Source organism: Arachis stenosperma, chromosome 9 (genome assembly GCF_014773155.1).
Source record: "Arachis stenosperma cultivar V10309 chromosome 9, arast.V10309.gnm1.PFL2, whole genome shotgun sequence".
Classification (NCBI taxonomy): Eukaryota; Viridiplantae; Streptophyta; class Magnoliopsida; order Fabales; family Fabaceae; genus Arachis; species Arachis stenosperma.
The window spans coordinates 20,699,355-20,722,645 of record NC_080385.1 but is presented as its reverse complement, the minus strand read 5'-3'; the positions used below and the strand labels follow the sequence as shown (position 1 = coordinate 20,722,645).

The 23,291-nt window shown below is 35.2% G+C and overlaps 1 protein-coding gene and 1 long non-coding RNA gene across 2 annotated transcripts; both read right to left on the bottom strand.

The window, feature by feature from the left end:
• Positions 1–16,054: 16,054 nt before the first annotated feature.
• On the bottom strand, positions 16,055–18,829 carry LOC130947663 (uncharacterized). The gene is made up of 4 exons (XR_009072760.1): positions 18,686–18,829; positions 18,537–18,590; positions 18,303–18,459; positions 16,055–16,117 (listed from the first exon to the last, which is right to left on the bottom strand). It is a non-coding gene; the product is annotated as an uncharacterized LOC130947663 (long non-coding RNA).
• Positions 18,830–22,586: 3,757 nt separating this feature from the next.
• Positions 22,587–23,291, bottom strand: LOC130951346 (uncharacterized). The gene has a single exon (XM_057879998.1). The coding sequence runs from the start codon at positions 23,166–23,168 to the stop codon at positions 22,800–22,802; it is 369 nt and encodes a 122-aa protein (XP_057735981.1). The 5' UTR covers positions 23,169–23,291; the 3' UTR covers positions 22,587–22,799.

Genomic DNA, 23,291 nt, shown 5'->3' with positions numbered 1-23,291 from the left:
CATCTCTATATAACCATGCGGTTTCTAACATCACATAAGTGGAATTCCATCTAGTCACACAATCAAGGGATAATTTTGTTGTAAAGGGAATACCTGACTTACTACACCAACTCACAAAAGTTTCATATCTTTTACTGGTTGAAGTCCAATATACCACACTATTACGAATTTTCTCTACACTTTCTTTAACTAAATTTAAGCCATCCTTCACAATTAGGTTTAAAATATGAGCACAGCAACACATATGCAATAACTTACCCACTAGCAAAAAATAATTTGAGTCTAGACGCCCCAACAACACATCAATCATTGCATCATTTGTAGAACAATTATCCAATGTAATAGTTGATAATTTTCTATCTAAGTTCCACTCCAACAAAATTTTCATTAATGCATTAGAGATTCGACAATTGTTGATTGTCTTGAGTTTGCTAATTTTATTCTTTTATAATAATGGAGCATATATTTCTTCAAATTTGTAGTCCCATTCCTTGGTTTGGCACCAATAACAGACTTACAATGGCTGTACTTTACCTTTCACTCTTTTCCCTCTTTATATCTATTAAAGTATTGCCAATAAATACTTTTCAATGAAGATTTGTTGCTATTTTCAACCGAGGCAGATTCATCTAAAACAAAATTAGCAATTTCTTCAACAGGAGTTTATTCTTGTTGTTCTTGAGCCACTACATCTATGTTGGTACTATCCATTCTAAATTTAATTGCCTACACAATTAGTAAAATAAATAATGAACATTAAAAACTCAAACATGCTAAAAAATTATTAAGATTCAGAACAAACACAAAAACTGCAAAATATTAGAAAAAGAAAAAAAATAAAAGAAAAAAGAATAAAACAAAACATACTAAGGAGTAAGGATTGTTGTCTTAAAACAAGTCAGATTGAGATGGACAAAGACCAATTAACAAGTAAATGCAATATATGAAAAGGTTCTACTTCTTCCACACAATTAGAAGGCATGAATCATGTTGGCAGGACCTACAATTACCCATCACCATAGTATAAAGTTAGATTCTACTGACTCAAAATGTGCTAAGAGGCATATATATGCATTGAATTTAATAATACATGTATCAAGTCTTTGAGATGACAAAATGGGGTTGAAGTTGACACATTCAAAATTGTTTTAGACAAAGAAGACAAAAGCCAGAATAAAATCAATATGAATCTATTCAAACGAAAAAAAGTTAACACAGGAGCCAGTTACATTCATCATACTTAATTTTTAAAAATGGAGAAAAATCAATCATGGTAAAGTCACAGACCAAAATTACTAATAAGGATAAATCAGCAAGAAAATAAAATCACAAATTCAGACGCAAAGTAAAGTCCCAATTTTCATTTTCAACCAACTAAAGGAATCAACATGATGAGCATGGAATATACAAGAACTAAGCTTTACATGAAGAACAAACAAGCATGCTGAAAAATACCAAAGAGAGCACGGAGCAGCGGCGTAGCACAACATAGCGAGGAGAGGAGGGCAGTCAGGGCACGAAGTAGCGGCGTTGCGAGGAGATGAGGGCATGAAGCAGTGGCGTAGTGACGTAGCGAGGAGAAGAGAGCATGGATAAGGAAGAAGAGAAGGAGGAAGGACCGAAGGAGAGTTGGGGCTTGCGGTGATGGGAGGAATGGCTTATGGCCGAATTTGGGTTTCTGAAATAGCGCTTTCTGCTCTCACTAGGTATTAGGGTTTCTAAATATCTGATTTTTATTTTTGTTTTATTTTTATTTTAAATTAACTTTATAAATATACAAATACTCTAAATAACTAAATTAACTAACTAGTTTAGTGGTTGCTCACTTATTACAAAGTATTACATGTGGGAGGTTGTGGGTTCAACTCCCACCTAGTTCACTACATGCCTACTTTTTATAAAATGTGTGTTATATATGGGGTGCGGTATCCTACCCTACCGCAGGCATACCTGTACTGATTGCAGGTCGGGTAGCCTAACAGGCCGATCCGCTTAACCCGCTAGAAAGGGCGGGTTGGGCTAGGATTTGGATCCCGCCAAATTAAAAAAATCCACCAAACTCGCACTGCCGGGTCGAAGGTTTTTATTTTTTTATTTTATTAAATAAAAGAGTGATTACTATTATAAAATTAATAATTTTAAAATTTTAAAATATTTTTTTCATTTTTTGTTTTTATTCTGCTTTTAGTTATTAACTTTATTTATTTTATTTTACAATTTCGTATATATGCTCAAATTATGTGACTTATTTTTTAAAATAAATATGGTTCTATGCTTCTATTGACAAATATTATTTTGAACAATTTTATCGAAGTTAAAATTAAAAAAAAAGTAAAAAAATTATATTATAATTTGACTATTTTTTATTTGTATTTGATTTTTTAATTATTATTTTTTGGTTAATTTTAATGAATTTTATCTTAAAAAAAAGAGTTAAGTGCGCGCTAGCCCGCCGACCCGCTAATCCGCCATAAAGTGGGGCGGGTTAGCATTTTGAACCCATCTTAGTTGGTAAGGCGGACCGGGCCTCCCCGTTTATGGAGCGGACTTAGGCGGGGCGGGACGGTCCACTTTGCCACCCCTAATTACGGGAGAAAGATTCCAATCTTGTATAAATAATTGCGGTGTAAATGATTTGGGCTTTATCGAACTACCTTTTACTTAGCAAAGAGGGAATACAGAGAGGAGACTTGATAAATTTGTATGCAATCTTGAGTTCACCAATGCGTTCCCTAATGTTGGAGTGATACATTTACCTAAACTCAAGTCGGATAATCTACCTATCCTGTTGAATTTTCATTTGACCAGTTCGGGTAGGGAAGAGGGAGAGCCTTCAAGCTCCTTGCACCGTGGTTATTGCACAAGAACTACAATAATTTTGTGAAAAATAGTTGGGATAAGAGTGGAGGCCTCCTTATTAACATATCTTCCTTTGTTGACAAGGCTAAGGTGTGGAATAGAGTAGTCTTTGAACATATTCTAAGGAAAAAATGGAAGGAATATGAAGAAGTGGTTATCCAAGAAGAAGTTTATTGGCAGAAAATGTCAAGATGTAATATGATCAACTTTGGATACAAGAACACAAAGTATTTTTACTAGAAAGCTAATGACAGAAAGAAGAAGAAACAAAATCATAGCTATGAAGAAGAAATAAAATCACAGCTATGATGTTTCCTTGTTCAATCCGTGCTCTCCACCATTCCAACCTACGTTATGCAAACTATGAAAATTCCTAGAGAAGTGTGCAATCAGATTGACAAAACTTGCAGAGACTTTCTTTGGAGATCAAATGAGAATGAGAAAAAAATTCATCTTATTAATTGGGATATAGTGTGCAAACCCAAGTATCGAGGAAGGCTTGGTATTCAAAAAGCTCAAGATTCCAACAACTTGTTCCTCATGAAGCTAGCTTGGAACTTAGTTACTAAGACTAATTTTCTATGGGTTAAGGTGATGAAATCAAAATATGAGTGCGGTGGTGATGCTTTTTCTAAAGTACACCAAAAGCCTAATTTTTCTAATGCTTGGAAGGGTATAGTCAAGGTGTGGAACCAGTTCAAGACCAACATCATCTGGAGGTTAGGTGACGGAGAAACAGTTTGCTTTTGGGAGGACTATTGGGTTCCAGGAATTTAATCACTAAAGTTGTTTGCTTTGGGGAATCTTGCGATAGGCGATCTTGAAGAGAAAGTCAATAGGTTTGTTGACCAGAATGGTAATTGGAGGTGGGAAAAGCTCCACCAAGTCCTTCTTGAGAACATTTTGGATGTCATTCGTCTCATGAAAGCCCCCCAGATGAACCTTGACCCAGATAGTATAGCCTGGCCCCCAGAACCAGACGAAGAATTCTCTATTAAATCAGCCTATGAAGAGTTCTATGAGAGTAATGAGGATACGGGTAATTATACCAAAAATACTTGGAAGCAAAAAATTTCTCAGAGGCTTAAAACCTTTCTTTGGCTCATTATGCGTAAAGCTCTGCTTACTAATTCTAAAAGATAGAAAAGGAGACTTACCAGTGACGCATGCTGTCCCAGATGTCCTGGTCAGGATGAAACGTTGCTCCATGTGCTAAGGGATTGCCCTTATATCTGGAATGTCTGGGTAAGCAGCGTCGACAGCACCTTACAAAGAGACAATCAAGGTCTTCACAACTGGATGGAGTAGAATCTAAGCTTGATGAATCGTAAATATAATGGGACCACTTGGCCTATATACTTCATCACCGTGTGCAATGCAGCATAGAGAATTAGAAATGAATGAATTTTTAATCAAGAAAACACCCCTGGTAATAGTGTTGCTTACTTAGCACAGAATCTTGCTAAAAGATATGAAGAGGTGATTTCATTAACCGAGACCAGTAAAAAAATGCTCACATACACTAGAATGTAGCACATCGGTTGAGAACCACCGGAGGAAGGAGGCTATAAGATCAACACGGATGGCTCCTTCTTATCAACTTCCATGACTGGTACTTGTAGATAATTAATTCGAGATTGTCACAGGCGTTTTATAGCTAGATTTTGGATGAACATTGGAAAGATCTCTATAACTAAAGCGGAGCTTTGGGGCATTTACATTGGCCTGAAGCTTGCGACTAAGCTTAACATCCAGAGCTTGATTATTGAAACTGACTCGATGTGCGCCCTCCGGCTCCTCCATAATCACCCTGTTCCGGCATTCATCGATTTTCATTATCCGTGCAATTAGCGTTTTGTTGGCTAGACCTGGTATTTTCAAATGAGACATTTTCAGAGAAGCAAACGTTCTGGCGGACGCTCTGGCTAAGCACGCACATGAAACCCCCATGGCCTCCATCTTTGTGAGCCAGCTCCGGCTTTTATTATCCTAAAACTAGACACAGATAGAAGAGGGATAACCTTTCCAAGACTTTCTTTTATTTAGTTTTTGTTTTGTTTGGGCCTGTGGCCCCGTTTTCACATTAAAAAAAAACAATGATGTGTGTGAACAATGTGAATAATAGATTAAAAAAATTAAAAATTAGATTCTTAATTAATTATTTAATTTTAGAATTTAAAATTTAAAAAATTACGCACATTCACATTATGTACGGTTACATTCAATTTCACTATAATCTTTCAACCTCCGTTCCACCCCACAACTCGCCGTTGCCCCCAGACCCCGGAGACCGTGCGAAAGCTGCCGCACCCACACCCACACGCGACACTGCCGCTGCCCATCTACGGTTGCTGAAGTTGCAACGCGAATAGCAACCCAAAACTTGCCGCTGCCAGCCAGGCCCCGGGGACCGCACAGACGCTGCCGGACCTAGACACCAGACTACCACTGCCCCTCCGCAGTCTCTGCGATCGCGACGTGAACAGCAACCCGTGCATTCTCCATAATTATGGATGGAGTCCTCTATGGGTGATGCAATTTCTAATCCCATCCTCATTAAGCAGTGACATTTCTACTCATTTTGATGGTAACTTTATCAATTTGTGCATTGTAGAAGGTCAACAATCCAACAAAGGTAAGTAGTGGAAATTTTATTTTTAAGTAGCGGATGGTTAGTTTTATATGTGTATGATTATTTTTTAGTTTTGATGTGCGGGTCTGCTGGCAAGAAACCTTAATTGTAAAATAAATTGGTTATATAATTCATATCATATCATGAAAATCTTCCTGAATAAAGAGTTTAGAAGCATAAATATTTTGATAGCGGATGGTTAGTTTTTACCTTCCTGTTCTTACAAATGAGAAAATTCTTGTTTGAGTTGGTGATGAAATTGTGACAGACATGCCTAGATCCTCAACAATGACCAGCCTCTTACGGTGTCCCAATGACACTGTCTCTAGCTCTGGATCCTAATCCAAGGATCAATATCTTTTTGGCCACTTCCAAATTCAATTCAAACTTGTACCTGAAAATTCTGCGGACAGACACTGTCACCTCTTTCTATGTATATTCACCCCTCCCTCCTATCTCTTTCATTCTCTTCATATTATTATGTTAATTAATTTCGTAATTAACTAAATAGAATTCTTACTAGTATAGTTACAATTAAAAAGATCAACCTGAGATAAAATATACCTTGAATTCTTTGAAAATTAGAGTGACAACCAGTACATTCTTCACACTAATATAATCACACAAAGCAAAGGTGGCAGGAAACAACAATTCTACCTATGGTTTGATTCCAATTCTGATTTTGACGCTTACTCCATCCTATGGAATTCACTCTGCATCATGTATGTATCAATTCCTTTATTAGTTAATTAATTAATCCAAAGGCATGCATGTTTATTTGTTCCATTTACTTAATAATATATGTACTCAGCTTATACGTAGATGGCATTTCCATTAGAGAATTTAAGAACTATGAATCAAGGAATGTCCCATTTCCAATGAAGAAGCCAATGAGAATGTATGGAAACTTATGGGACACTGAAAATTGGGTTACAAGGGGACCTAGTCTTTTGGATTAGATTATAGTAGATACAATTAAATTATGATGGATGTTTATTTTACTAGGTATGCGGATAGATATTTTCATTCTTAAGTAGATGTTCAGTTATTTGTAGTATTTAATTATTATGTACTTTATGTGAATACATAAAAAGCAATGTTTTTTTTATATCTTTAAGAGATTTAATTGTGATGCACTGATAATGTAAAAATATTTTACACAATCGACCAACCACATCTATTTTTTAAGCGATTATTCATGCAGTCAAAATTAAATATTAGTAACAATAATTTGATACATGCATAATACTTGTTCTGTGCGAACATGGCCAAGCTGTGATAACTCCTTGTAAGACGACACTGTCAAGATTGGAGAGCTATACATCAGCCAAGCTGGAACACCGCAGCGAGAATACCTGCAAAAGATACTCCGACGCTCAAGTAAGAAAGAATTCTAAAAAATGATATTATAAAGTAAATAAGAGTGAACTTATATGACCTGGTTATTCCAAGCTTACTTATTCATTTATATAGATGTTTTAGTGTGTTGGTTTTGATCTTATCCGAGATTCTTGGTCTGACCGATAATGCTGTTTGTTTTGGTAACGGCTGTGGATAACCTTTGACTGATATTGTTTCTATTAGCGGAACCGAGCTTTACATCTTTCTAGCCGAGGTATAGGGGACGTATCATAACCCCAAGCTTGTCTTGCTTTTTAAGAAAAGGTGGGACAAGCTTTTGTTACTCTGTATTCCTCGGCATAGATTTCTTGTCAGTGGTAGATAACATTTCTTAGTGGGTTGGGTGCCGCCCATTTTCTTTTGTCTTGTTCTGCTGATGTTTGCGGACGCTCCTTTTGCTCCGAATTGTTTTCTTTGTTTCTCTGTCCTTCAATGTACTTGTCCAGGAATCCTTGTCGAGCTAACCTCTCCGGTAAGTCCTTTGCTATGACATACTCGTCTGTGGTGTGTCTGAACTTTTGGTGGAAAGCACAATATTTGTTTTTTTATCCACGAATCTCTGGTCCTGGTAGCTTCTTGCTCGTGTAGGGGGTTTGATTATTTTGGCGTGCAGGATTTCTTTGATTATGTTCTCCCTTTTGGTGTTGAACTTGGTGTAGGTATCAAATTTTGGTGTGAGCTTGAAAGGTTTCCTTGGTTCCTTGTTACCCGACGATTTGAAAGCCTTCTCCTCTTCCCTTCTGGATGGGTGTTTGTCTGTTTTCCGAGCTTCACGAAGCTCCTCGATCTCCATTTGTCATGCGGCCTTTTCTCAGAATTCGTCCAGAGTTTTTGGTTTTGTTACCGTGATCATCTTTTGGAACTTGCCAGGTCTGAGGCCGCTTTTGAGGGCGTGTAGATGGACCTCTGGGTTTAAGTCTAGAATCTCCATAATTGCCTCGGCGAATCATGTCATGTAGTCTTTTAAGCTCTCTTGTTGCCCCTGTCTAATGGTGCTCAAGTAGTCTGATCCGTGCACATATATTCTTGATGCGGCGAGGTAGTCAATGAAGGATCTTGCCAGTTCTTCGAAAGAGGATATTGAACCTGCAGACAACTTAGAAAACTAGAGTAATGCCGTGATGGGAGGAAACATGCCGGTCAAGAATTTCTGATAAAAATAGCATTGCAAGTATAGCCTTTACCGACAAAATTTTCACTATCAATTTAAAAGTGTGTCACAATCAATAATAAATAACCGGGAGTAGAATCCCGAGTCGTTTCCCTAAGAGTTGACACAAGATGTAAATTATTGGTCAGAATTTTTTTGAATATTTTTGAGGTTGAGAACAGAAAAATAAACAACTAGAAATTAAAGCAAAGCAAATAACAAGAGGTGCTATGTATTCAAAATAAAAGGTCTTAGTCAGGGGAGAGAATTGGAGTTTCTATCCTTGTTGTCTTTCCCAAGTATAATAGTAAAAGTTCATTGCTTCCACTTAGTTATCCTAACAATTGAAGGAAAATCAAGTGGTTGTCACTAACTCTGACTCACAAGTTCTAATCACTTCATGGGGAAGGACTAGAGTTGGTAAAAATTTAGTTAGTCAGCAATTCTCAATTACAGATCAACACTTGAGTATCTTAACTCAAGGGACCCCACTTAATCAACCCTCAAGCCAAGTTGAAAGATCTACTCCATTAACATGAATGCCATTTTCATAAACACATAATAAGAGTAAATTAAAGACATGATAATTATGAAAAATTAATTAAATCAAAATTGGCATGAACACTAATTAACACAAGTCAAACAAGCAATAAAAATAAATATAAAAAATACTTCAATGCATTAATAAAATTCAAAAATAACAAGATCCAAACATGAATGCAAAATAATCAAATGAAAAAGAGTAATAGGAAAATTAGAAAAGAAAACTAGAAGGAAATTTACTCCAATAGAAGGTAGTAGCAGCTCTCTCAAAATCCAATTCAAAACCAAACTAAGAACATCAAAACCTTAGAGAAAGGTAGGTGTTTCTCTCTCTATAATTCAAAAATAAAACTAAAACTAAAGTGTGAAGTGTCCTCAGTCTCAGCTCCATCCCTGCTTCTAGTCTCCGTTTTTGGGGCTTGAAACTAGATCCAAATCAGCCCAGAAATCTCCCCCAGTGAGTTCTGTTATGTGCAACATGTGACGCTTTGTCATGCGTACGTGTCGGCCACACGTACGCGTCGCTGAACCTCTGCGTTGGCCATGCATACGCGTCTGTCACACGTATGCGTCGGTGTAAGATGCTCCAAATCACGTGCACGCGTCGGCCATGCATGCGCGTCACTCCTCGCTTCTCAGCTCTTTAGTTTCTTGTGTTCCTTCCACATGCTTCATCTTCATCCTTTAAGCTTAGGAAGCAAGTTTTTAATCATAGCACAAAATTAGGAAGGAAATGAAAAACATGCAATTTACATGAATAAGTGTAAGAATAGTTGACAAAAATCCACTCAATTCAGTCCAAAAAGTATCATAAAATAGTGGTTTATCATGCAGCACCATCAAGATAAGTAGGAAAAGCTCGACAAAGTATAGGCTCATTAGCGCCATTAAAGAACATCATAGATTGGAATTTCTCAATATGGGCACAAGGATCGCCGAACCCCTTGTATGGTTCAAGGGCGGTAGGTAGCACAAAATTTTTCGGCATTTGGAATTTGGTGATCACCTCTGAGAAAGGGTTGTCTATGGTTAGCTTCTCTTTCAGTGGGGTGAGATTTTGTGGATCTGCATTGCTCTGAGTCGAGCTTTTGAGGTTTCCCTCGCCTTGTTTTCCAGCATTGTTAGTGGACGATAATTCAGCTATCCTTCAAACTTCCGCCTGAAGTTCGGCGATCTGAGCTAAGAGCTCTGCTTGTGTAGGTTGTTGGACTCCGTTATCAGTCATCTTCGGGGGTTAGCAATCCTGAAAAAAAAAAGAGTGTAAATCCTAAAAAGAGGGTTAGATTTAGTGGGATTTTTGTATTCAGCCCCACGGTGGGCGCCAAATGTTCTGTACGAACGTGGCCGAGCTGTGATAACTCCTTGTAAGGCGACACTATCAAGATTGGAGAGCTATACATCGGCCAAGTTGGAATACCGTGGCGGGAATAGCTGCAAAAGATACTCCGATGCTCAAGTAAGAAAGAAATCTCGAAAATGATATTATAAAGTAAATAAAAGTGAACTTATGTGACCTGGTTATTCTGAGCTTACTTATTCGTTTATATAGATGTTTTAGTGAATTGGTTTTGATCTTATCCGATAATACTGTTTATTTTGATAACAGCTGTGGATAACTTTTGACTGGCATTGTTTCTGTTAGCAGAACCGAGCTTTACGTCTTTTTGGCCGAGGTATAGAGGACGTATCAATACTAATTTACACTACTATCTAAAAAAATTTATCATTTTTAATATATATAAATTTTATAGGTAATAGTGTAAATCAAATTGTGACAAAGATTAAACAAGAGGAACTCATCCTAGATGTTAATGTTTTTCTAAATTAACCTTTATCTATAGTAGTCATACCGTTATGACTTTATAATTTTTCATGCGAAAAAATCAACTTTAATTCGGCAATCTCCTTTAAAGTATAACATATTTGTCTCATCAATGCATGTAAAGTAATGAAAATGAGAAAATGAAAGGTAAATTAATCAACTCCTACCTTTTAGACTTGAGAGTTTGGGTGCTTAAGGAACCCAAAAAAAATATATTATAATAAAATGCACTAAGCAAAAGAGTTAGTTAGTTATGTCACAAAATAGTTACATAGATATGTAAATAATTATTTTTATTCGTAAGTGGAAGTTCATTTGATTGAATGGGATCTAACTCAGATTTGTCTGATTTTGCAACAGAATCACAAAAGTTTAAAAATGAACGGATCATCTATATGTTTGTGACAAAAAATATTACAATGTGTCTTATAAATAAACTCTGACCAGTCATCGAATAAACATTATCAAATGGGATCGTACTATTCCACTTTATTCGGCTGTTTTTTTCCATCCTTTGTCGGTCCTTTTCATAGGTAATCCTTCAGCCCGTTGTATCATGATCCTCGTGCTTGGTACTGTGAATGGTGTTCTCACCTCCTTGCACTTGTTTCTTGGATTGTTGCGTGGTAAAGGTTCATCTTTGTCTTCCAATACCATCCGCACTTGATCAACTAATGAATTTTGTAGACTATGATGTCTAGCATTAACTCATATCTGAATGACTTTAGGATATCTTGTATTGTAAATTTGGTACCGAGTAAGAGTTAGGTTGATTCTAGCAATACTGAAATAATTCTCAACCTATAATTCAATTAACTGACATCCCACATAGTAAATCAAGCAAAAGACCAAGTACATAACCAAATCAATCATCCATTTGTTGAAGGAATCCAACCATTTGGATACATAGTAAACTAAACATCTGTATATTTTTAGCAAGTAATATAACTTCCGTCATATCGAGTGGTTTAAAAGATAAACAAGCATTCAAATGACATTTTTATCGAATATCCTTGCACACTACTTAAGTTATCAATTCAGCAAATGCCATGTCGAGCTGTGTCTTTTGTTTTTTTTTTTTAAATAAAGCAAATTGAAGCCAAATTCAGAAACATATAGAATTTGGTTGATTCTTGGGCAACTATGATAAGTTTCAATACTACATTTTAACATAGTAAACATCAAGAGAACTAAATCAAGAGCTATCTCTAAGATTGTAAAATCGAAGATAATGGATGAATTGTATGCATAATTCCAGGTTCAAATAGGGGAAAAACAAGAATTCAACTAGTTCACATCATATCTGAATCGAACATCTGCACTCACTGTCTAAATTTCAATTTGTTTGAAAAAATTAACAGTACCGAACCCAAATTGAGAAACATATAGATATTCATTGACTCGAGCGCAACTATAGAAAATTTCAATCGCCAATCTAAGCAAGAGAAAATAAAATTTGTACCCACTTAGAAGATGAGAAATTTTTGTTACATGTTCGTTTTACACATTTTCACATAACTGGAAGTAACTATGTTGTAAAGTGCTCAATAAACTCACAATTGATATAGTATATAATGTAAAAAAAATCAATTACATAACCAAAACAAAAAACAATCAATTGGATGAACCCAACCATCCTTATACTTAGTAAAGTAATCATCCGTTGTATTTTCAAATAAAAATTCACTATGGTAAACTAAATTAAGTAACATCACATTCGAAATCCCTATAGCGTACTAAAATTACTGTACTAACTAAACCTAACTTAAAATATTTTGTAGTTTAAAATACAGAAACCAAGGAATCCAGCAAACTGCCACATTCTGTTCAACTCATACAACAATTCAAACTTATACATTGGTGTACCGAAGCAGAACAAGCAAGTTACTCAGCCAAATAAAACCCTAGTCATCAACTAGCCTTTGGATGCAGCGATGAGGGGGAGAGTTACGCCGTTTAGGGGGGTTTGGGGGAAGCAGCCACGGCACTAGGAAGCTATGTGGCAACCTTGGTGTTTGCTGAGGAGAGCCGCGCCCTTGGGGGGTTTTGACGGAACTAGCGGCGGACGAAGGAGCTTGGCCGCGAGGTGGATGTCCGATGGATGAGGACAGCGGCGGACGAAGGACCTTGGTTGCGAGATGGGTATCCGATGGGTTAGAGTACAGTGCCGTTGGGGATGGTTGGCGTTGGACGAACAGTGCACACAAATCCAGGACCGACGATGGGTAGAGAGCAACGGAAGGGGTGGCTGCTAGGGGTGTGCATGGCCCGGCCCGGCCAGGAGACCCGGCCCGGCCCCTAGTACTTTAGGGGCTAATTTGGTGTGATTTCATTGGGTTTAGAGCCGGATAAGGGTCTCAAAAATAGATCCGGTCATTATTTCAGGTCGGGTCCGGTCCATGGCTCGGGTCACCCGAAGTCGGCCCGGTGGCCCGGTCATCATACACAATTAATATTTTGTGTTATTAGTGATGCATGATGGCTATTCTTATGTGAAATTTAAGTATTGTAAACCTTAATATTTTGTGTTATTAGTTATTATAAGACTATAAGTTAATGTTGTATGTTTAAAATGCATAAGATTTTAGACTAATGCATAATGTTGTGTTATTTGTATTGATTTCAATATTTAGTGTTATTATACAATATTAGTATTGATTATGGTTATGCTTTAATTTTAGAGAAGAATTTTGTTTTTATTATATTTTTCTAAGTGAATTTTACCATGTCAAATAATAGTTGGAGCCTTAGAAATTTGGATATTTTCACATACTAGCTTATAAGAAGGTATTAAGGTAATGTAATGTTAATGGCCCGGTTTTTACCCGATATAATCGTGGCCCGAAAATGTATAGTTTTCATCGGGTTTAGGTTGGGTTCGAGTCTAATAAGTAGACTCGGTATATATTTCGGGTCGGGTATGGGTCACATCAAACCCAGTTTCACCCCGCCCATGCACACCCCTACTGGCTGCTTTGGGGAGTGAAGAGCGCTGATAAGATTCCGTGACAGGGGAAGGAATGTTTTTTTTTTTTTTGGTCGATATTGGACAACTCCTAATTACACAACACACCCACTTACACACATTACTACTATTAATATGGGTTCTATATTTTTCATTGAAAATTCGAACCCGGATGCAACTCCCATCGAGGATGAAAGGATTGGGGTTGGTCTTTTTTTTTAATCTTTAGTGGGCTTAAAAATTATGCCATTGTTCACACATTATATAAATTTCTTATTGTTTATCTAACAGAGTTCTATTTTTAAATATATTTCAAATATTGTAGCAAAAATATATTTTTAGCTGTTGGGCCCAAAATAGACGAGGTTTTGACGTAGGCTTGTTTTTACGTGAGAGTAATTAAAAAACTAATAGATTGGGCTGAATTTTGGGATGTAAAATTAAAAGGAAAGTTTAGATGTCTAAATAGCATTCCTCTTCACCGTCCAAAAAAAAATAGCATTCCTCTTCCCCTATTTCAAAAATGCAGACTCGTTTTTCGTAAGAGTTAAATAGTATAAAAATAATATACACTTTAATCCATATAATTAAAATACTCTTTAATAGTTATTAATATAATTACATATTAGTAATAATAATATAAAATATATATTTATTATTAATATTTTATTAATTTATTACAAAATATTTAATTTAATTTTTTTTATATATTTTATGATTAATGATAAAATATTAAAAAAAGTAAAAGTTATTACTTTATCCATAAATATATTATTATTACTATTATTATGATATAAAATATTTCAATTTTTTACAAAAATATATAATAAAATTTTTTTATATATTTCATGATTAATGATAAAAAAATTTAAAAAAATAAAATATATATTACTATTAATATAATAAATTTTAATTATTTTTAATATTTTTCATTAATCATAAAATATATAAAAAATTTTGAATTAAATAATTTTGTAACAAGTTAAAATATTAAAATTAAATAAAAACTATTACAACAATAATAAGTATATATTTATATTATCATTTTTTTGAAGTAATAAAATGGGTTAAGTACTTTTTTCGTTCTTAAGGTCTAAGGCCAAAATAAAAATTATTTCCAATCTTTTTTTGTTATTAAAATCATCCTCAATGTTACAAAATATTATAAAATTATCCTTTTCTACTTTAATTTTATTTTTTTTACCAAATTACTCTTAATAATTAATATATATAATAAAAATAATATTAAAAAAATAAAAACAAACCCTTCTCTCCCTTCACCTGCACCCCGACTCCCTTCTCTTCCCTTACCACTGTCTAGCTCCAGTGGCTCATTTTCCACCTTCCCTCAGTTCCGTTCGCACCGTCCGTTGCAGAATCCACTGTTAACTGCAGCAACCTGTCGTTGTCTCGTGCTCTATCGCAATTCCCTGGAAACGCCACCGCCACATGTTTCTTTGTCGTTCGATCCTCCTCTTCGAGATCCTAAGGAAAGACCACCGCAAAGAGTGGAGCTGGTCTTGCCAAGATCAGAGAAACGCGCCGGAACCCTCCGTCACACCTTCGAGGATCTCCAGTGCCGGTTGCTGCTACCACTCCGTCAACCCAGGGCATCGCGAGCTCCCCCTTCACGGAGGTGCCGTCCTCGGCACCACTACCTATTGTCAGATCTGTTGCTGCTTCGTCCTCGACCGGATTTGTTCGCCGCCACGGACGACCACCAACATCCAAAGGTTGCGTTCCGGCATACACGTAAGCTGGTCCTTGAATCAGGAAATCTGATTGCAGAATTGAAATTCGGGTTGCTTGTGTGTTCAAATCGATTGAACTTGTTCCTGGAAGAAGATATCTCTGATGCGGTTTTGTTTGGATGTAGAATTGAAAATCTGGATCTAAAATTGTTGATACATTCTACAAATTTATTGTGGAATTGTTTGTTGAATCTGAGTTTGCATCGAGTTCTTCTTCTTCGGCATCCATGATTTTTGAAGTTTGGCATGAATTTTGTTGTTGTTGCTGAAATTATGGTACCACATATTTGTAACTATAACTTGACAATGAGGATTGCTGAATTGTTGTTTCAACTGTCATTTGTAACACCCTACCATACTTAGTATTATGCTTAAGTCATAAGACTGAGATAGTAAGGTATTACGACCTCTAAGAATAGTAATATATATATATATATATATATATATATATATATATATATATATATATATATATATAATAAAGAAAAAGATATTTAAATAGGAGCCTTGAAAAACGGGTAAAACAAAATCGCAAAATAAAAAGTGCAACACTCAGGAAAGAATTACTTGCGTGCTAAGAAACCTAATAGGAACATGATAAAGATAAGCAAAAGAATAAAGGACAACCAAGGAAGCAGCATAACTAGCCCCTGACTCAGCCTGCGAAGCTAAGGCTGGCCAGAGGATATATATATACATATAAACATACATAAGTGTTCTCAAAATATCCCAAAATACACTATAATATCAAAATAACTCCTATCTCTCCCTTAATCTCTAAGAGGAGCAGCATACATAAGTTACTTGGAGAGTAAGCTAAACATATATATACATACATACATATATATATATATATATATATATATATATATATATATATATATATATATATATATATATATATATATATATATATATATATATATATATAGCCAGAAGCCAAAATACACCCAAGGACTACTAGACGCCTAGCGAGGAGCCTCTCGACCTGCATCTGAAAAACAACAATACAATATAGAATGAGAACCGGAGATTCTCAACATGGTAAAAGTGCCACGCATATAATAAATAAGGTCCTAAGAATGCCATAGGCAATCCTAGAACTTCATTATTCAACTTAATTACTAAACAAAAACATAAACAGGGGTAGGTATTCTAAATCCACCTAACTGACTCAATTTCAATCCACACCTATCACCAAACCATTTCTCCATTTCCTCCATCCCTCCATTATCCATAATGCAACATGAACAAACAACCAAACAAGTTCAAGCACAAGTAATGAACATATAATACAAGTAGCAAATATATAAGTAGCAGGTGATATCTATCAATTAGGCATTCCCAATTAAGGCATAGCAAGCAAAGCCACATATGCATATGATGAAAGTCTATCCTACTGGCCGTGAGCTCACGTGTCGGTTATTTTTTCAGAACTCGACACATCTAGTAGCTAATCCAGACATTAGTCTCTAGGTTGCGCATCTCCAGGAGGATCATAAACGAAGGAGAGTACCTTTCCACATCGAAGGAGTGTGCCTTTCTACCTTCTCCTGGAGGATATACGAAGGAGAGTGCCTTTCCACATCGAAGAAGTGTGCCTTTCCACCTTGCAACCAGAGAAGAATGTGGGAAAAATAATACGAAGGAGAGTGCCTTTCCACCTTCCCCACATCTGCATCACGGCAAGAGAGGAAACTTCCGTCCTCAACTTGCCATATCGACCATTTCGGCCACACACAGTCATTCCCAAATCTCATCATTTATCATCATCATTTCCTTACATTCGTTCTTTATAGCCATAACAACATGTATTCATTTAGCTTTCACATTATTCTCTTATAATTCATCACGTTTACCCTTTCCGGGTCCCGACCAATCCATTTATCAAACTCTTTTCAACCTCTTTAATATTGAATAATCTTAAAATCAACCCAACTCTAACATCAAATCAATCACATAACACGAAGATTAATCTTTGACTTCTCGGACCCATGACTATCACTAAGACATCCTCGACACTCTATTTTCTTTTCTGTTTTTAATATAACAAATGAACTCAGAATTGCGCAAACTTTATGTTCAGACGTTCATCTTGAAATAAGCTTTCTAACAAATTAAAGATCATAATTTTCTGATTTCTCTAGTCTCATGAATAAAGGAAAAACCGTGAATGCTCTGCAGTGCATAAAACCAGAAAAACAGCAGTAGCATGTGATATTCAAAATTCAATATAAAATCTAAGTTAAATCCAATGAATTTAAAAATTAATGTAGTTAAACTTTACTCATCCAGGTTTCTTTCTCAATTGGTTTTGAATTAATACCATTTTTAATGAAGAAGTTACATTACCTGGAAATTAAGTAAAAATGAGTCAAAATCTGTTTTAGAAACCAACAAGTTTAGTACCTTTCAATTTGAATAACTTTTATTACAAAACTCCAATTAAGCTAAATTTTGGTTTGAAAACTCCTAGCTCATCCAGAAACAAGTGTGTCTTGATTACAACCCAATTTCTATTCAATTCTAAGAGTTATAAGAATTGGAAGTTGGTGCATAACTTGCTGAAATCTGTTTCTTTTCAGCTTTGACCACCAATATTAAAAAATTCACAACTCCCAATCCTTAACTCTTAAAATTCTGAAGTTTTAGAGAAATAAATCAAGCTAATCAAATTTTATAACAAAATTAGTTTTGCTCCAAAACTCAATTCGTAGAAGTCACAGCAAGACAAACAAGTTGCTGCCCTGTTTGGCCTTTTCTGCTGCTGGACAGATTTAACAACCTAACTTTAAAAATTTGCCATAAATTGTATATTTAACAAAAAGGTCCCAAATTTTTCAGTTTAGTTCCTTATATTCCCAAGTTTAGCCCAAACTTAGTCTCATATAATTCTGATCATTAAATAATTAGTTACAGCATATGCAATACCACCACAACACAACTCTACATTCTTATTAACAAACACCAATCCTAATCCATCATAAATAAATATAAGAGCACATCATTAATAATTTCCACACCTCATAATTCCATTATATATCCATCAACAAATCTATTCCAACAACATTACAAGGCTAATCATTAAATACAACAAACAATTCAACTTATCCTATGGTTCTTCTAACCTAAGTTTTCACAACACCGTAAATATTAAACGTGTGAAACTTAAACCATACCTTGGCCAATCACTTAATTCACCAAGGCAGCCTCACAACACACAATTACAGCCCCTCCAAGCTCAATCAAATATCCCCAAAACAAGCCTTGGTCACCAACGAACCTCCAAGTAATCCCAATTCAAATCCAATGCATAAACACCTACTTAACCTATACCTAATACACATATACATGTTTCAATTCAGTTTTCTATTACCAAAAGCAAGGTTGAGCTAGGTTTAGGGTGTTCTTACCATACCCATATACTCAATAGCTTGAGCCCACAAGTTCCGGAAGCTAACTTGAGGCTAGAACACAAAAATCAAACAATTTTCAATATAATTGTTCATGAATTTTTGGAATTAGGGGAAGCTGGCTGAGAAGAGAGTAGTGAGTTACCTACCAAATTGTTTAATGAGTTTCATAGAGCTCGTCGCGATGAACGCGTGGTCGCAAACGATTCGTCAATCGGAGCTCCGGATCAAAAGTTACATGGGTTTGAAATTAAAGTGAGGGTTAGGATTTTGCTTGTGTTCTTCTTCCCCAATGAAATGTTTCCCTGGCGTGAATAATGAAGAAGAAGGGAAATAAGAAGCTGTGCCTCTTTAATGGGTTGGGTTCAGTTGGACCTTAGGCCCATTTTAGACCCAGTTCAACCGGTCCGGCCAAATTTTGGGCCAAATTTTTTTAAATTGGTATCAAAATTCTCGTTTCGACGAGCTCTATCCTATTTTGATATTAGTTTTGTATTTTTAATTTTATGAATTAAAATACAATTTATTAACTAATTATTTACCATTTTTAGCGGGGTTTACATCATTTCTGTTGATTTTGCTTGTTGCTATTGTGGTTGGGCTAGGAAACAGAAATCTTATTCTTCTTCTGCGTCTTCTTTATCATCATCTTCATCTTCTTCTTCTTCTTCTCTTGTGTGAACTGGAATTTCTGTTTGTATTGCATAATCTGAGTTTGTTGTTAGATTTTCTACTTGTAGATTTTCTGGTTGGATGGGGGAGAGAAGAAAGGGAAGAGATAAGGGAGTGGGGGTGCAGGTGGAGGGGGGAAGGATTTTTTTTTATTTTTTAATATTATTTTTATTATTTATATTAATTATTAAGGGTAATTTGGTAAAAAAATAAAATTAAAGTAAAAAAGGAAGATTTTATAACGTTTTGTAACATTGAGGATGATTTTAATAACAAAAAAAGATTGGAGACGATTTTGATTTTGGCCTCAGGCCTTAGAGACAAAAAAAGTACTTAACCCTAATAATATAATTATTTCTCTCATTCCCTCTACCTACAAGAATCACTACCTTCCTTTACTCATCATAGAGTCACTTTCTTCTTCTATTACTATTTGAAGCAGATTATTTAGGTAAAGAAGAATAAATTTCTACATCCAAGTTATAACCTTAGTTAAGTCAAACCAAGTATTTTAAATTCATGCACGCACGTTCATTACCGTCACTTTTTCTTCTTTTAAATTCGCGCATGTAGGTTCTTCTTCTTCTTCTTCTTCTTCTTCTTCTTCTTCTTCTCATTTTACATTATATTTCTCTTTCGTTATTATTATCACCAACAACACCAATATTTTGCTAACATCTTCATTGGTTTTAATTTTTTCTTGTGCCATCATTAAATAATTTCGGTTCATTTCATAATTTTTTTGAGGTTCATTTGGATCTAGAAATGAATCCGATGTGTTTTTGTTGATGATTGAGTTTTTTTACTACTTGTTCAAATCTGAACTAATTTCGATTCATTTGTGAATTAACTGAGGTTCACTTGATGCTGCTATTAAGTATTAACCAAATTTTTTATTCCTTAAGAAATTTCGGTTCATTTCTTAATTCAATTTAGGTTCATTTGGTTTTTTTTCGCTTGATTTTGCTAAATTTTTTCATGTATGGTTGTTTAGTTAGTTTTTGTTCAAATCTGAACTAATTTCGGTTCATTTGTAAATTAACTGAGGTTCACTTAATGCTATTGTTAAGTATTGACCAAAATTTTTTTTCTTGAGAAATTTTGGTTCATTTCTTAGTTTAATTTAGGTTCATTTGGTTTCATTTCACTTGAATTTTTCCTCCTCATATTCCGATTCGTATTCTTCTTCTTTTTCATCTTTTCTTCTTCATCATCTTCTTCTTATTTCATTTTCTCAAAATTCTTCTTGATTTACTCTCTTGAGAGGAATAAAATAAAGAAGAAGGAACGTAAAGAAGAAGGAGGAGGAACACAAAAAAGAAGGAAGAGGAATGCGAAGAAGGAGTAGGAGGAGAAACGCGAAAAAGTAGAAGAAGAAGGAAGAAGAGGAGAGAAACATAGAAATATTTACATAGTTAGAGCGTATATTCACGCTCCACTAATGAAACTGATTTTTGTTGATTTTGAACCAACTTGATTCAATTTAATTACCAAAAAGACTTGAAGTCCACCCACAAAATGGCACCAACAAAAAGACCAAGTCCACTTACCAAAAATCCAACAATATATTAAATGGGCTATGCCACACATCTAAGTATTTTTTCATCCAAGTTTTATCCAAGTAGATCCAACACCAACAAAAACCACTTTCATTAAAAGAGCGTCATTATATACGCTTTATCATCTTCAAATACACTCACGCATCATCTTCTTCTTCTTTCAAATTCAAATATACCTCCTCCTCCTCCTCCTCCTCCCTCTTCTTCTTTCAAATTCACATATACATCCTCCTCATCCTCCTCCTCCTTCTTCTTATCCTCTTTTGTTATCGTCATCACCAACAATACCAACATTTTGCTAATGGATTACTTTTTCAACCGAATTGAATGGAATGCAATGGCTAAATTGAATTGAATTGAATTGAATTGACGCAAGTGTTTTGAATCTGAATTGAATTGAATTGATGATCTCTAAATTATAGACAGAGGTGTTTCGAATTTGATTTTATATAATGGATTATGTTTCGTTCATTCAGTAGTATACAATTATTTCACCATGAGTACATGTTCATGCAGAAAGCTGTTTGAATTTGATTTTATATAATGGATTATGTTTCGTTCACTCAGTACTATACAATTATTTCACCATGAGTACGTGTTCGGTTCATTATGCAAAAAGCTGTTTGAATTTGATTTTATATAATGGATTATGTTTCGTTCAGTCAGTACTATACAATTATTTCACCATGAGTACGTTGCTCAATTCATTATGCAGAAAGCTATTTGAATTTGATTTTATATAATAGATTATGTTTCCTTCACTCGTTATTATACAATTGTTTCACCATGAGTATGTGTTCGGTTCATTATGCAGAAAGCTGTTTGAATTTGATTTTATATAATGGATTATGTTTCCTTCACTCGGTACTATACAGTTGTTTCACTATGAGTACGTATTCAGTTCATTATGCAGAAAGCTGTTTGAATTTGATTTTATATAATGGATTATGTTTCGTTCATTCAATACCATACAATTGTTTTACCATGAGTACATGTTCTATTCATTATGCAGAAAGTTGTTTGAATTTGATTTTATATAATAGATTATGTTTCGTTCACTCAGTATTATACAATTGTTTCACCATGAGTACGTTGTTCAGTTCATTATGCAGAAAGTTGTTCGAATTTGAATTTATATAATGGATAATGTTTCATTCATTTAGTACTATACAATTGTTTTACCATAATAACATGTTCGGTTTATTTTTGTTCTGCACAATTCAAAATGATTCCTCCTCATTTTCTACTGCTTCTTCACCAGGGAGAGAAAGAGAAAAAGACAAAAAAAAATACAACAACAACAAAAGAATGAGGAGAAGGAACGCGAAAAAGAAGACGATACTCCGTGCATAAATGAGCGTAAGAAGAAGAAGAAGAAGAAGTGCGGGGGAGAAGAGAAGAAAAAGAAGAGAAGAAGCATAAGGAAAGAAGAAAGCGAAAAAAGCACATAACCTAAAATTACTTGGATAAACTTAAATGCCAAAATTACTTGGACGTGGAAAATATCTCATATTAAATATACTATTCTATCCTTCTAATTATAACATATTAGAAATTGGATTAGCTTTACGTGACCCAAACTATTACGCAAAGACTGCAGTGCGCTAGTTATTGCCCTTAACAAGCATACAACTTCTAAGAATACCACTCACGTTCATAATGTGCTGATGGAATCTTGCTTCAGCACCATAGAAACTCCTAATTTTAATAGAAACTTATTCCCTGGTTTTTATGACCTTAGTTGCTTTTAAAAATATGCAACATATATTTGCAATCGTTAATAAAGATACCATATATTTCCAGAATACAATTAACAATATGTTAAAACATAAAATTATTTATTATCTTTAATATGTTTAAATTACAGAGGAAACCTAAAACCAAGCAGGTTACACAGAGAATTTGGTTCCCCTTCTTCTATTAAAATTGCAACACAACTTACACAGAGGAAACCTAAAACCAACATGGTCTCATTTGATCAAAATTGCAACACAACTTACACTAACACATTGGCAGTGACGGAACTGGGCTCTTATCTCCAAAAGAATTCTTGAACTGATGCTTGCCAATAGAGAACAAGCAAAAGCATAAGCAAAACCGCCGCAAGTCCCCAAGAAGAGCTTCCGATTCTGAGCACCCATGAGGGGTCAGGAGAAGGTAGCAGTGAGGATCTCGGAGAGGTCGAAGGCGAAGACGCTGTTCTGATGGCAATTATGAGTCCAGCAAGAACCATAGGGAGAACAAAACTAGAGCTCCATCTTGATTCATGGTAGCTCCTCGTATCGCTCTTGGAGTTGGCATACAAAGGAGATAACACCACTGCTGAGACTAGAGCCAACATCATGGCCAGTGATCTTTGGGAGGTGCTCTGGCTTGAGAAATTAGACATGGTAGCAGCCATTGGAGGCGATGAATGAAGAGAGTTATGTTTAGTGAATTGTTTTCTTGAAATTTATATTGGGTTTAAAGGGGGATAGTGTTGGGTCATGGTCTAAGGTGCGAAGGAATCTAGTTGGAATTGGAT

Coding starts and splice junctions, on each gene's coding strand:
- LOC130951346 (XM_057879998.1), bottom strand. CDS start 23,168: ATGGCTGCTACCATGTCTAATTTCTCAAGCCAGAGCACCTCCCAAAGA.